At 39.7% G+C, this 14,818-nt stretch overlaps 1 protein-coding gene across 1 annotated transcript in view; it reads right to left on the bottom strand.

The window, feature by feature from the left end:
* LOC130912451 (phospholipid-transporting ATPase ABCA1-like) overlaps positions 1-14,818 on the bottom strand; it is a 273,656-nt gene that overhangs the window by 206,964 nt on the left and 51,874 nt on the right. The window contains exons 7-8 of the mRNA XM_057830556.1: positions 7,701-7,824; positions 7,547-7,603 (exon numbers count right to left, since the gene is read on the bottom strand). Of these exons, the coding sequence (XP_057686539.1) occupies positions 7,547-7,603; positions 7,701-7,824 (181 nt within the window). The remainder of the gene's footprint in view (positions 1-7,546; positions 7,604-7,700; positions 7,825-14,818) is intronic.

Genomic DNA, 14,818 nt, shown 5'->3' with positions numbered 1-14,818 from the left:
TATTTTTTTCTGGTAATTCGGCAGCTTACAGCGCCACAGAATTTGCCGCACTTCATCAAATTGCCCCAATTAGAAGATTAATTTTGGTTTTGATAAGGGGGTATCTGCACAGCTCAGTAGGATCTCCTTTTTTTTAAGAACTCCACAACATGTTTTTTCATCTAGGTGTGTGAAATTCTTTCTTATCCCTAAAAAAGAGCTGCCTTTCCAGCATGTTAGGTTCTCATTATATGATTAGAGGGAGACGATCTGCCACCGCCCCGACTTGCGTGCCCACTTTGCCTCATGTCCTAGTTGCGCCATACTGCGAGGGCTCCGTTCAGTCCTGCTTGCAGGGCTATTTAGAGCCCGAGCACTAGGCGTGCGAAGGCCCTATTGTTTTGCAAAGGATTATTATTATTATTATTTCTTCTCTTCAGCAAATGCAAACTGCCAATTTGGAGGCCTGAACATGCTCAAAAACTCACCAAAATTTGCACATACGTGTGGAAAAATGGAAATTTCGATAATTTTGCAACATTGCAATAAATGCGCTCATTGGTGCCCCCTAGAAATTTTAATATTGCCTTATAACATTAGCGTTTGTCACCGTAGAGCAATGAAATTTGGGGAGTCTATTCTTTGTCCAAACCCTCTCCAAAAAATGTTTCACACCTATATTCCAAACCCAACAGGAAATCAGGTATTTTTGGATTGAATGTGAAATTTTTATCGATTAATAGGGTTCACATTTGAGACTTTGGTGCCTTGGGAGTTAGTTAAATCCTCCTCAAAATTGATGAGAATACTCATGAGACATGAGATCTTAAGTTCGCAAAATAGTGAGTTTTAATTCACGGGCCTGAACTGGGCGAGGTGCCAAAGTCGGTCATTTTTTTGGGCAAAAACACCAAATTCAGAAAATGACTAATAACTCTGTGATACAGCGTTCAATCTTCTTCGTATGAGGTATCCCAGCCTGAACACGACTGCATTGAAATACTACCCATTAGGCCTGGCGCCCCCTAGTGGGAACAGGAAATGCCTTTTTTCACGAGACAGGCTCCTCCCCCAGCGGAAAAAAATCTATGACCTCAAACCTGCATCAGGGGAGCCCTAAGACGTGTTCAGGTGCCTGATGAAAAATATTCGTTGAAGCGGAGGGGTCCAAACAGGAAAGTGAAAATGACCGTTAACAATTTGTCTCACCAAAAACTTGGAACAGTCATATCTGAGCAGATATACAACATATCTGCACCAAACTTTCCGTGTTTTTGAGAGTCATACCCTGAAGGGTCTTGTAGGGATCATTTCCATCAACTCTACAGTGCCAACTTGTGGGGACAGAAAGGAGTTTTTAAAAAAGGCCTCTTCTATTGGTTTTTTTCAGCATAGAGCGATGAAATTTGGGGAGAAGATACCTTATGCCTAACCACTCCAAAAAGCCTCTTGCACCCATATTCCAAATCCAACAGGAAATCGGGTATTTTGGATTGAATGTGAAATTTTATCGGTTGACAGTAGTTTACATTAGGAGGCTTGAACAAGCACGAAAACTTGCACATAAATGCAGCTTTTGCGTAACTTTCGATAATCTTGTAACGTTACAAAAAAATGTAACAAAATGGCTACGTGGCGCCCCCTTGAATTTTTCAAAAATGTCTCTCCATTTAGGCTTTTTGAACGTAGAGTGATGAAATTCGTTGTGCAACACTGCTATAAAGTCTCTTGTACGCACATTCCAAACCCAACAGGAAATCGGAAATTTTTGATCGATGGTGAAAATTTTATCGATTTACAGGGTGCACATTTGAGACCTTTTCGCCGAGGGAGTTAGTTGGATTGTCTTCAGAATTTGTTGAGACTGTTCAGGAGACTTATGAGATTTTAAGTATTCAAAATGGTGCGTTTTCATTCATGGGTCTGACCTGGGCGGGGTGCCAGTCGGCCATTGTTTTGGCAAAACGACAAATTCAGTAAATGACTATTAACTCCTTCATAAAAGGTTCAATCGTTTTCATATCTGCATGAATGTGAGGTATCTCAGCCTGAACACGACACCATTGAAATATTCCCCATTTGGCCTGGCGCCCCCAAGTGGGAACAGGAAATGTCCTTTTTTATTTGACAGGCTCCTCCTCCTCGGGAAAAAAAATCAATTGGGCAGCCTTAATACATGTGTTCAGGTGCCTGAAAAAAATATTGAGGTTTGTTCGAAGCAGAGCGGTCCAAACAGGAAAGTGAAAATGACCGTCTCCGTTTTGTCTCACCACATATTTTGAACAGTCATAACTTGGCAGACATACAACATATCTTCGCCAAACATCCCATCCTTGTTAAGAATCGTATACTAAAGGGTTCTGTACGGCTTATTCGCATCAACGCTACAGCGCCATCTAGTGGCAACAGAAAGTCACTCTTTTCACTTATACATGTCCAGCTATTTTCAGGTTATTCGTTATAGTTTCAAGACCTTTTGTGTTTCTACATTTTCAGGCTCATGTCCACACGTCCATGTCTTGCCATGACGACGTATTAATAGTCTTTGAAAGAAGTATATTTTTTTCCGGGACTTAGGCAGCTTATAGAGTTACGGAATTTGGCACACTTGGTCAAATAGGCCCAATTAGAAGATTCATCTATGTTTTGAGGAAGGGCGTGGCTGCACAGCTCAGGAGCACCTCCTTTTTTGTAGTACTCTCCCCAATAGGGTATTTTTATCCGAGGTGTGCGAATGTATTTATCTAAAACAATAAGAGGCGAATTTCGAGCATTTTAGGTTCTCATGAGATGATTAGAGGGGGGAGATCTGCCACCACCCCGACCTGCATGCCATCCGAGTTTGCGTGATGTCAGAGTTGCGCTAAACTGCGAGGGCCCGTTCAGTCCTGCTTGCAGGCCTAATTATTATTTCTTTTCCTCGGCATATGAAAACGGCCAATTTGGAGGCCTGAAAATGCTCAAAAACTCAAAAATTTGCACGTACGTGCGGAAAAATGTAAATTTCGATAATTTTGCAACGTTGCAAAAAAATGCAACAAAATGGCTCAGTGGCGCCCCCTTGAAATTTAAAAATTGCCAAATAACATTAGGGTTTGTCAGTGTAGAGCGATGACATTTGGGGAGTCTATACCGTGTTCAAAACTGCTCCAAAAAGGGATTTACACCTATATTCAAACCCAACAGGAAATTAGGTATTTTGGATTGAATGTGACATTTTTATCGACTAACAGGGTACGCATTTGAGACTTTGGTGCCTAAGGAGTTAGTTGATTCCTCCTCAAAATTGGTGAGAATGTTCATGAGACATATGAGATCCCAAGTTCTCAAAATGGCGAGTTTCTATTCACGTGCCTGACCTGGGCTGGGTGTCAAAGTCAGCCATTTTTTGGGTAAAATATAAAATTCAGAAAATGACTAATAACTCTGTGATAAAACGTTCAATCTTTTTCATACCTAGCACGTATATGAGGTATCCCAGCCTGAACACGACTGCATTGAAATACTACCCATTAGGCCTGGCGCCCACTAGTGGGGTCAGGAAATGCCCTTTTTTACAAGACAGGCTCCTCCGTTCAGGTGCCTGATGAAAAATATTGAGGTTTCGTTGAAGCGGAGGGGTCCAAACAGGAAAGTGAAAAATAAAGTCAACAATTTGTCTCGCCAAAAACTGTCATAACTCGGCAGATATACAACATATCTGCGCCAAACGTCCTGTGCTTGTTGAGAGTCATGAAGGGTCTGAAGGGACCCTGAAGGGTCTTGTAGGGGTTATTAGCATCAACTCTACAGTGACAACTATTGGCGACAGAAAGGAGTTTTGAAAAAGGCCTCTCCTATTGGGTTTTTTCAACGTAGGGCAATGAAATTTGGGGAGTCCATACCTTATGCAAAACTGCTCCAAAAAGTCTCTTGCACCCATATTCCAAATCCAACAAAAATCGGGTATTTTGGATCGAATGTGAAAATTTTTATCGATTTATACTAGTTTACATTTTGCAGGCCTGAACATGCACGGAAACTGAAGACATTTTGCACATACAGTACGTGCGGCTTTGCGTAAATTTTGATAATCTTGCAACTTTACGAAAAAATGTAACAAAATGGGTCATTGGCGCCCCCTTGAATTTTTCAAAAAGGCCTCTCTAGTTCAATTTTTTTCAACGTAGAGTGATGCAATTCGGGCAGTCGTTTCATTGTGCGAAACTGCTCCGAAAAGTCTCTTGCATGCATATTACAAACCCAACAGAAAATAGGATATTTTGGATTGAATGTTAAATTTTTATCGATTTACAGGGTGCACATTGGAGACCTTGGCGCCTAGGGAATTAGTTTGATATCCTCAAAATTGGCGAAAGTGTTCATAAGGCATATGAATTCTTAAGTTATCATAATAGTGTGTTTTCATTCATGGGCCTGACTTGGGCGGGGTACCAAAGCCAAAGTCGGCCTTTTTTCGGCAAAACGCCAAATTCGGAATAGTATTGATAACTGCGTGATACAACATTCAATCTATTTTAAATCTGGCATGTGTGTGAGGTATCCCAGTCTGAAAAGGACTGGATTGAAATATTACCAATTGTGCCGGGCACCTCCTAGTGGGAACAGGAAATGCCCTTTTTTACGGGACGCACGCCTCCTCTAAAGGGAAAAAAAATCAATCGACCTCAAACCTGCATAAGGGGAGCCTTAAGACATGTGTTCAAATGCCTGATGAAAATTGAGGTTTGGTTGATGCAGAAGGGTCCAAAAGGGAAAGTGATAATGACTGTCACCATTTTTACTCTCCACACATTTTGAACAGTCATAAGTTGGCAGATATAGAGGGGGGCTGTTTGCCACCACCCTGACCTGTGTGCCATCCGAGTTTGCCTGACGTCCGAGTTGCGCCAATTTGCGAGAGCCTGTTCAGTCCTGCTTGCAGGCCTAGTTTGTTTTGTTATTTGTTTGTTTGGTATGCTGACATAATTATACATGACGAATTGTTGGGGGTGCTGCTGGCTCCAGGCTCTTGCTCATTGGGGCAAGGGCAGCTGGTTGGGGGCCCCCTACTGGTTGGGGGCCTAGGGCGATCGCCTACTTCGCCTGAATAGTAGATCCGCCTATGATCATAGACCGTCTACGGCCGTATTGTCGAGCCAGCTCATGGACACGCACGCCACGCTCATATTTTTCTGACATTTGCAACTTAATTTCAATGATAACAATCATGTTTTTTTCACCACATGCACTAACGTTGGAACCCATGTTGTTTCTCTCACAAGAAAATCCGCCATGTGTCCATCTCACGGGAAAACAAAGCAACTGCAGCGCTATTAATCATCGTCCTATTTAGAGCATGTCGTCGGATGTGGAAACAAATGGCGAGTGAAAATTCATGTCGGATGTCAAAAAGATTGTGTGATGCATCAACTTCAACATTCCAACAGTAGTAAACAGCTTTTCCCTCCACATCGACATTTTTACAATATATTCAACTATTGTACGTCTTAAACCAGGCAGGCTTTTTTTACCGTAGGCCTATCCATGACCTGCTTGCCCATTACTGTCGCACTTGGAGCTGAGCACAGAACATAAGGTACTGGCTTAAACCTAAACAATCTGTTGTGCATTATGAATGCAGTAAAGTCTCGGTTTTTGTCTGCCAAGAGCACTTGATGATAAGTATTTGTAAGGTTGATGGTGAAAAATACTGTAACACCAATCATTTTAGGAAAAAGGTAATGTTGAAGTCGTTAGCGATAGCCGAACCTTCCCCTTGATCTCTTACTAATGGCAGCAAGGAAGCAGGTTGGTGGGAGGATGGTAGAGGGTTATGCCTGGGACTGGCTCCTCTGGAATTGCCAGGTTGGAGCCTGGAATGTGGGACAAATTAAAATTGAATCGGCAAAAATACATGGCCCACCATGCTTGACGTGGATTGAGATGTTTGGCGGACATGAGCTATTCAAGGTTTTTGTGATCGGCGAACACAAGGAACGGTAAGGATGCTCCCTCCAGGTGGTGGCGCCATTCCTCTAGGGCCAGCTTCACAACAAGAAGTTCTCTATCGCCGATGCTGTAGTTAAGCTCGATTGAGACACCCTGCGGGAAAAGTAGGTGCAAGGGTGCACTTTGCCATCGGCCTTGCGTTGGGACAACACGGCACCCACGCCGACCTCGGAAACGTCGACTTCCACAACTAACTCAAGTGCTGGGTTGGGTTTGACCAGCACAGGAGCTGTGGTGAAACGGGCTTTGAGGTCACGGAATGCTGCGCTGGCAGCATCAGACCAGTGTGAAAGGCGTGGCTGCGGAGGTGAGGGCCGTGAGAGGAACAGCAATCTGGCTGTAGTTGCGAATGGACCGACGGTAGTAAATTGCAAAGGCCAAGAAGCGCTGGAGCTGTTTTCGGTCGGCGGGAAGAGGCCAATCCTGGACCGCTGAGACCTTAGCTGGGTCCATGCGTAACCGGCCATTGCCAATGACATAGCCTAGAAAGGTGGTCCCAGGGACATGGAACTCGCACTTCTCTGCCTTAATGAAGAGCTTGTTCTCCAGGAGACACTGGAGCACTTGGCGGACATGTTTCTTGTGTTCAAGGGGGGTGCGGGAGTAGACCAGGATGTAGTCGAGGTAGTCCACCAAGAACCGATTGATCAGGTTTACGAGGACATCATTCACGAGGTTCTGGAAGACTGCGGGGGCGTTGGTGAGACCGAACGGTATAACGGAGTTTTGCAAAATCTCGCGGAGTTACAGCATGTCACAGCCACAGGAAATCCCCCTTTAAATAATTTAGATTGAATTCTCATGCCAAGTAGGTTTCAACTAAGCGCTCAAATTGGGTAGGCTCCAATTTTTTACAGACTACAACCAGCAAAAAATAACAGACAAAAACTTTCAAATATTTGTTGACTAAAACGAGGTGAAAACATACACTTGAAAATGACTATAAATATGACTAAGACGAATAAGTAATTTTGTCCAAAAGACGAAGAATATACATTTAAAAGGCTGCCAAAAATAACAATGGTCTTATTATTATTATTTTCATTTCACATATGCACAATCTGGAAAGGCTAAAAGCTCATTGCTATAAATAGCCGCTGCAGCCGGCATCACCATTTTACAGCACTACCCAGAATACATTGCGACATAAATAACAATGGCAACTTACATTGAAGTAAAGCTTTTAGTATATTGAACTGCCAAATATTTTCAATGGTTAAAGTATAGATGAGTTACTAATATTAAAGTAAAGCATGTAGAACCAACATGTAATTTTTATCAGGGTTCACTTTAAAGTGATAGTTCAACAGTTATGGCAAATCTGCGACCATTTATACAGTATGTTCCTTTCTTTGAATTCTTGGTGCATGTTGTTTTGCGATCTGCAGGCCAGAGACACAAGCTGCTCTGTGAAATGTTTTGAGATGTCCTGACCAAATGACCAAATTTCCTTTGGTTTATTATGTACATTTCAATTTTTACATGTTAAAATGTTGTTTAAGTCTCAGTTTTGTGTGGGAAAGTATTTGCAGTTGGTCATAAGCATGAAAAGGCATTTAATGGGATTTGCTTGTACCTATTTCTTCCAATGAATCCTTCACCTTATCACAGCTTACAGAATTTGGATCGTAATCTAAAACAAAATGTAAATAATCATGACACAGCCATCACATTAGGTTTACCATGATAAAATGGGTCTGTTAATGTTCAAATGTGATATTTTTACTTACTCTGACTAACTTTGTTGTCTTCGTTAAAAGTCTTACACAGGTAGTCAACCGGATCTTTCTTTAAAAAAAAACCTTCCAGTGGTTTTTGTATCTGCATGAAGCTGGGGAAGTTGCTCACAACAAACTAAAGAGAGGGAGACAGGAGTATGCGTCGGGAATTTTGAACAGTATATACAATGGTATACTAAACTACTACTACTAATACTTTTTAAGATTTTCCTTTGTAAATCACTGATTGTTTTGAACATTTCAGTTCCTATAGCACATAAACATACTAATATTTGAGAGGTGAAATGAAATATATAGGATAAACAAAGTGAGTAGGAATCGTTTAAACAAAGATAGGCAGGTGCATAAATAAAAAATGTTTTGAGAGACTAAAACATAACGAAACGAATGTCAGTTTTAGTCTGACGAGGTGAAAATGGGCAGTGGTTTGCATCACATGTTCAAAATGTGTGACATTCTATGTGTAGTTAGCCTGCATCGTAGCAGTGTCTTTTTCCGTCACTCATGACACACAGCGCCCCTTCCCGACTCACCAGTGCGTCCTCACCAGTCTCCATGCAGACTTGCACACACGGTAAGATTTGGTCTCTTGGCCAGAGAGAATATTTAATCCTGCTTTAGCCTTTAAAGGTCTGTGTTAAGTGATCATCACACACTAAATGTAACTCGTAGCGTTAGCATAGCATTTGTGTTAATGTTCTGCAAGCGTCCTTTTAAACTCTCGGACAACTGTTTTTTTATTTCCAGTTCGTGGCGTCCAGGTGGGTATAATTAACAGAAAACAATGTACTGTTTTCCTGCTGAGTGTATATCACCAAGTTGGCATTGTCCCTGTTGATGCTACAATATATGCTTATATATGCTTTCGAAAAGGTTGGAAACCTTTGTTTATTTATCCAACTAAAACTAGATGAAATTAGTATTGAGTGCTCGTCAGCAAAAACTAGACGAAGACTGACATGACTAAAATATGACTAAGACTAACAAGTATTATCGTCCAAAAGACTAAGACTAACATGAACATTAAAAGGGGTTCCAAAAACAACACTGGTTGTAGGTCTTTGGAGTTGGTCCGTGGGTTCAATTTAACTCTTCTCACCATCCTTCGCCTCTGATTATCTGAGATATTACTTGGCCTGCCTCTCCAGACCTTAACTTGAACAGTGTGGGCTTCCATTTCCTTACCAGGTTCCTCACAGTGGAAAATGACAGCTAAAATTTTGTGACGGCTTTTTTTTATCGTTCCCCTAAACTATAATGTTGAATAATCGCTTCTTTCAGATCATTTGACAGTTGTTTTAAGGCGCCCATGTTTCCACTCTTCAGAGATGATTCAAAGAGCGCAATTTGCAATTTACCACTTAAAGATACCCTTTCTCGTGATAGGCTTCACTTGTGTATGTAGGTTAACATCAGTCATCAAACAAATTTGGAGTTTTAAAATTAGTACTAAAGATTTTCTAGTCAAAGCATAGGGTTGCCCAGATTTATGCACTGGCCTATTTTTGCTTAATTACTACGCAATTACAGTTTATCCTATAGACAAGTTTCATAGGTACTTCCACTTTGTTTGCATACTATCCTCATTAAAATATGAAAACCTATAAATGTTTGGGTGGTTTTAGTTAAAGCAGCCAGTTTTTTCATCTGTGTTATTTTGACAAAGATATATCACATTTGATATTTATTTTATGCAGAAATGTAAGAAATTCCAAAAGGTTCAGACACTTTTTCATACCACTGTACTTCTGCTTTACTTCTGCATTTCTGCTCGCAACTTCCGTTTTACACATTCTCTTACAAAAACAACAATGGAGTTGGAGTGGCATTACTCATCAAAATCCCTCAAAAAGACTATTTGGACATGCCACGTCCATCTTCCATTATCACGACATGGGAGGACAACATGAACAAAAGAGTAGGAGTCGCTCCAACCAAAATTTTTTTGTATTTTATTGATTTAATGGCAGTGGATAGAAACGTAGTCAGGCCAACCAGTGCCTGCACATAAACAAAATTAAATGTGTCCTAATATATGAATACATGAATTTTGTGTTCATGAAGGCAGATGTGGAACCAAGACAGTGCCAGCACAAAGAAATTTGACTACAATTCTGTGTGTTGCTTCACAGATGAGACATCACTAGCTTTGCTAAATCGTAGACTTCAAAATTACTTGACTGGACACATTTGGCATTCCCTGCCAATCATGTTGATAACCGCAAAACGCAGCGTCAACAGTAAAATTAACTTACAAGAATATTTAAATTTGAGGGGAATTATAAATCAGGCTGCTTCGGAGAGCTATACTTTTCGCCAAGATTGTCATCCATTGAATATGGTACACCCGCTGGTGTCGATACCTACCCACGTCAAAAATTGTATCCCCTGGGCGGAGCCACTGTGCTGCACTGATTTCCTGGATTTCCGTGTTTTGGTGACGTAGTTATCTATCGGGTTTTAAAAAAATGGCCCATCCATCAAAAAAAGAAAAAAAAACACACCTTTTTTTCTGTACTAAACGTAAATAAGGCAATGTTTTATTGTTTTACTCGTAGGACGACCTATAACTGTTATTACTGTAATTCAAGTCCTGTATGGAGTTTCTCCAGTTTAATGAACATTGATGTCCAAAATACATAACTGTGGTACTTTTCTGGCTTCAATTAATTGTTTAAGTCGACATAACTCATAACTAATGTGTGTGTGAATGCACACTCCCGCAGCCAGGGGATAAAATTTTTGGACGGCGGTAACTACATTGGCAAGACACCAGTGGTGGCTCTGTTATACAATTAGCATCTTTAGTGTGGAAAATTGAAACTACGCTCGCCCTTTTGACGGTGGTCTCTAGCGTGTCATGGTCAACATTCTCAATCCATGGTTCTTGCGCTGTAGTTGTTATCGCTTTTGAAAATTTAGGTTTGAAAAAATTACGTATATCCATCTTGCCTCTTCGGTCCTCGGGTGGTTTTGGCTAAGCAAAGTAAAGGACAGTCTTAGGTGCTGGTTATGGTACATTATCTGTTCGATAAACGTAAAAATAACTTTTTTAATTCATTTTATTCACTATTGTTGTTTCATTGCTTTACAACCGTTACAGACAACATTTTACCGGAAAACTAATCATATATAGGAAAGTCAATTACATGCAATGACACTTCGGGGGGCCTGCCCCCCCCCCCTAAATTCCGCTTATGCTTCTACTGTAAACTGTAAAAAATGTTCGACCTTTATTCAGTATGTTTTACTATTTAGTTATGTAAATATGATCTATAAACCATGCAAAACTTTATTATTGATGAAAATCCACCGCAAGCAAGGGTGTAGGTTTGCGTAGGGCATGGGTGTCCAAACCTGTCCTCATGGGCCGCTTTGGGTCCTGGTTTTTGTTCCTACCAATCGAGCAGAGACAGTTTAACCAATGAAGTTTGTGCTGAAACAAGCAGCACCTGACTGCAATCAACTGATTACACTTGTGAGACACCAGATTGGTGAAAATATGTCATCTTGTTTAGTAGGAATGAAATCCAGCACCCACTGTGGCCTTATGTGGAATAGTTTGGACACCACTGGCGTAGGGACATAAAGCCACCGACTATTTAGGATGCTTAAATTGTCCCCACCAAATTTCAAGCAACCTTTTTTGCATTTGCATTTGCGTTCAAACGCACGCTCACACAGCCCCGACATTCATGTTGACAACATGACGCCTCCAACAATGAAGTCACGCTAGTCGGCCCTCTTTGTATAAATATATTTTTTTAAATATGTGCATTACGGTAATGCAATGCGGTGGCTTTAGAGTACAAGTCCCTTCATTCAAAAAAAAAAAATAATAAAAATCGGGGAGCTATTCAAGAATAGGTCCACTTCAGGGGGGACACTGACATGAATATGAACTGACATGAAAAAAACAAATCTGTAAAATGAAATAACACATCAGAATTTCTTTAGAGTACTTTCGTTCATGTCGTCGGGTAGTCGAGTATGCCTCAGATGTATATATCGGGCCTTGGATATCTATTTTTTTTCTTTTTTTTCCCCCCAAATTTCTTTTATATTACAATACTTGAGTTTGAGTCTAGGGGTGCTCCAGTCTCCCCCAGAAGTGCTCCCCGTATTTTAAAAAAAAAAAAATAAAATAAAATTTTAATAAATAAAGGCACTTGCACTTCAAAATGTTTAGTAGTTTTTGAAAACAAAGGTTTGAATCGAACGTTGGATCACCTGAACCAAATACACATGAAAGTTAGTATAAGTAATACTGTTATGTCTCTCCTTTTTATGTCTAAATGTAAACACTTTTACAATGACACTGAACTACGCAGACACAAATGGCTGGTTCACACTTCATTTTACTACCGTATTGGCCTGAATATAAGACGGCCCTGATAAGACGACCTCTTTTTTAAGATTTAAGTTTGAAATAAAACTTTTTGAACACCAAATTAATTTTTATACAGAAAATAATTAGTCCATCTGAAACATATTTAGAACAATATATTCGAGAGAAAATGCATTTTATTTTGCCTCATTAAAATCTTAATATCTGAACTTTTAAATATGTAAACTAAAATGCAATCACATTCATAAATGAATGGCTTCTGGTTTTTGAAAAGTAAATTAAACCACTCTATTGTGATAAAACAACAAAATTGAAAAAACTGCATTAACCATCAAATTGAAGTCTAACTGTAGTCTTCATACAAATCTGAGTAAGGAAAAACATTGCAATAAAATAATGCAAACTGGTTAAACTTGAGTGTAGCTGAGATCATAACAGAACATCGCTTCAATGATACTGTATCAGGCGCCATCTAGTGTCGTGAATGGGTATAACGTCTAGACTGCGAATATAAGACGACCCCCACTTTTTCAGTCTTATTTCAATGCAAAAAAACCACAGTCTTATATTCTGGCCTATACGGTATTTTTTATTTTGTACTTCCCATAGTCAACATAAAGACCATGTAAAACTGATACCACCCAGTGGTATAATACCGAATAACATGTGCACATAACAGATTTATTTTATATTGTAGGCTGTTTACTTAAAAAATAATTTAATTACTTATTACTGATTACACCTCATAAAAGTAATCTAGTTACTTTACTGATTACTTTATTATCAAAGTAACTAAGTTACTTTCAAAGTGACTTATCAGTTACTTTTTACCAATTTTTCTCGTTTTGCTGCCTCAATATAAAAATGACAACAAAAAATGTAATCACATGTAATTGAATTTTTCACATATGGCTATTAGCGAGGGTTTAATTAGTCGACTGAGTTGATTTCAACCACCATTGACTCGCGCTAGCTTAGCCACTCCGGAGCCCTGAAACTATCAAATAACTGGCAAACTGCACGGAATTTGTTCAAATCAACTCCATTGACTAAATAAACACCCGCTAACGCCAAGATAAAGCCTAAAGTAAAAAATTCTGAACTTCCCCTTTTGTCTATAAAAGTTGTAAAGCAATAAAACAAACAAAAAATAATGAAATGAACAAGAATCCTACATCGTATTTCATATTGGGTCAAAATCATTTTTCGAGCAGATCAAGTGACTAGCACCTAAGAGACTCTTTTGCTTTGCTAAGCCAAAACTACACCTGTGGAGGCTAGATGGATATTAATTTCTGTAAACCTAAGCTTTAAACGCAACCAACAACAACTGAGCTTGAACAGGTCTATATATATGTATATATACAGTATTGGCCGAAAGTTTGGCGACACCTCAAAGGTGGATACTTTGAAGAATGTAGAATATAAAACCTGTTTTCAGTTATTTCACTTTTGTTTTGCCATTCCACATGTTCGTTCATAGTTTTGATGTATTCAGAGAGGATTTACAATAGTAGTTAAAATATATAAAACACAAAAATGATGAGGCGTGTGTCCAAACTTTTGACTTTTGTTTCAGTCATCAACATGCTTTGCCCCCAGGCCCACAAAAGTAAAACTCCGCCTATGGTTACAAATGTTAACAATAAAATGTGCATAAAGGCTGGTTACAAACAGTAGAAGTGCTGGCTGTCTTGAACATGTAGGCTTTGTTTCGAGTTTTGTCGCGTTGTGCTGTAATTCCAAGTGCTTCCTTGTTGAATTGGATGTAGAGTTTTTAGCGGTCGACAGTCTTTCTCAGCCAGCACAAAGTTTGCAACGCACAGAGATATTTTTGTCATCTTTACTGGACAGAAATGTGAAGTAATTACTGTATTTCCAGTGAGCAAAGGCATCCATTTGCGGTATATATCCTGCCTTTCACTGTTGGCATTCTGACGAGGCACCGACTCAGCGAGGCTATAGGCCGTGGCAGACAGCGCTAAAACAGCATGGTAATACACGTGACCCTTTTTTTTTTTTTCTCCGATGAGAAAACGTAAGATGTGATGTCACTCCCAAACTCAAGGGCAATATTTTCTATTCAAATGCTCTTTGTACATGACTACAGTATTCTTCATTCTACATACATTATGAGGCAAAAACAAAAACGCACAGGCACTACTAACTTTAAACTTACTTTAATCGGATTACTGGCTTGGAAAAATGAACACGTTAGCTTGCTCGTTACTGGAAGAAAGTAATCAGATTACAGTAATGCGTTACTTAGTAACTTAGTAACGCATTACTGACAACACTAATTTGGGACCATGGAAAAAGTGCTTAGAAAATGGATTGCGTTCCACTCAAATGGATTTACATGAACTCTGCTTTATAATATATATACGTTGCTAATTAGTACCCACAAAAAAAGTTCTACTCATGGTTTTCAGTCATTTTTTAATAATTAGCATTTTTGTATCTGCCTTTTTTTTTTTTGTACTGTGGCGTAGTAATATTGATACGGTTTGTAGCATAGTTGGTGTGTGATGCTGTTTTAGGTCACGTGCACCAATAGGAGACTAGGATTGTTGCCATGGTTTCAAAAACACACAAGATGGAGTCGAACGCGTCCAGCTCCGACACGAGCGAACATAAAAAAAAAAAAGTTAACCACATTCCAAATTTAGTCAAAAGGCATCGAAACGATGCTATGTGCATATCTCATCTGTCCAAGGGTGAAAAAGTGCAGGAATTTAGAGGAAAATGGTGGAAACTTCAG

The sequence above is a fragment of the Corythoichthys intestinalis genome, chromosome 1, assembly GCF_030265065.1.
Source record: "Corythoichthys intestinalis isolate RoL2023-P3 chromosome 1, ASM3026506v1, whole genome shotgun sequence".
In the NCBI taxonomy this organism is placed as follows: Eukaryota; Metazoa; Chordata; class Actinopteri; order Syngnathiformes; family Syngnathidae; genus Corythoichthys; species Corythoichthys intestinalis.
Note: the sequence above shows the minus strand (reverse complement) of the source record. Positions and strands in the feature narration are given on the sequence as shown.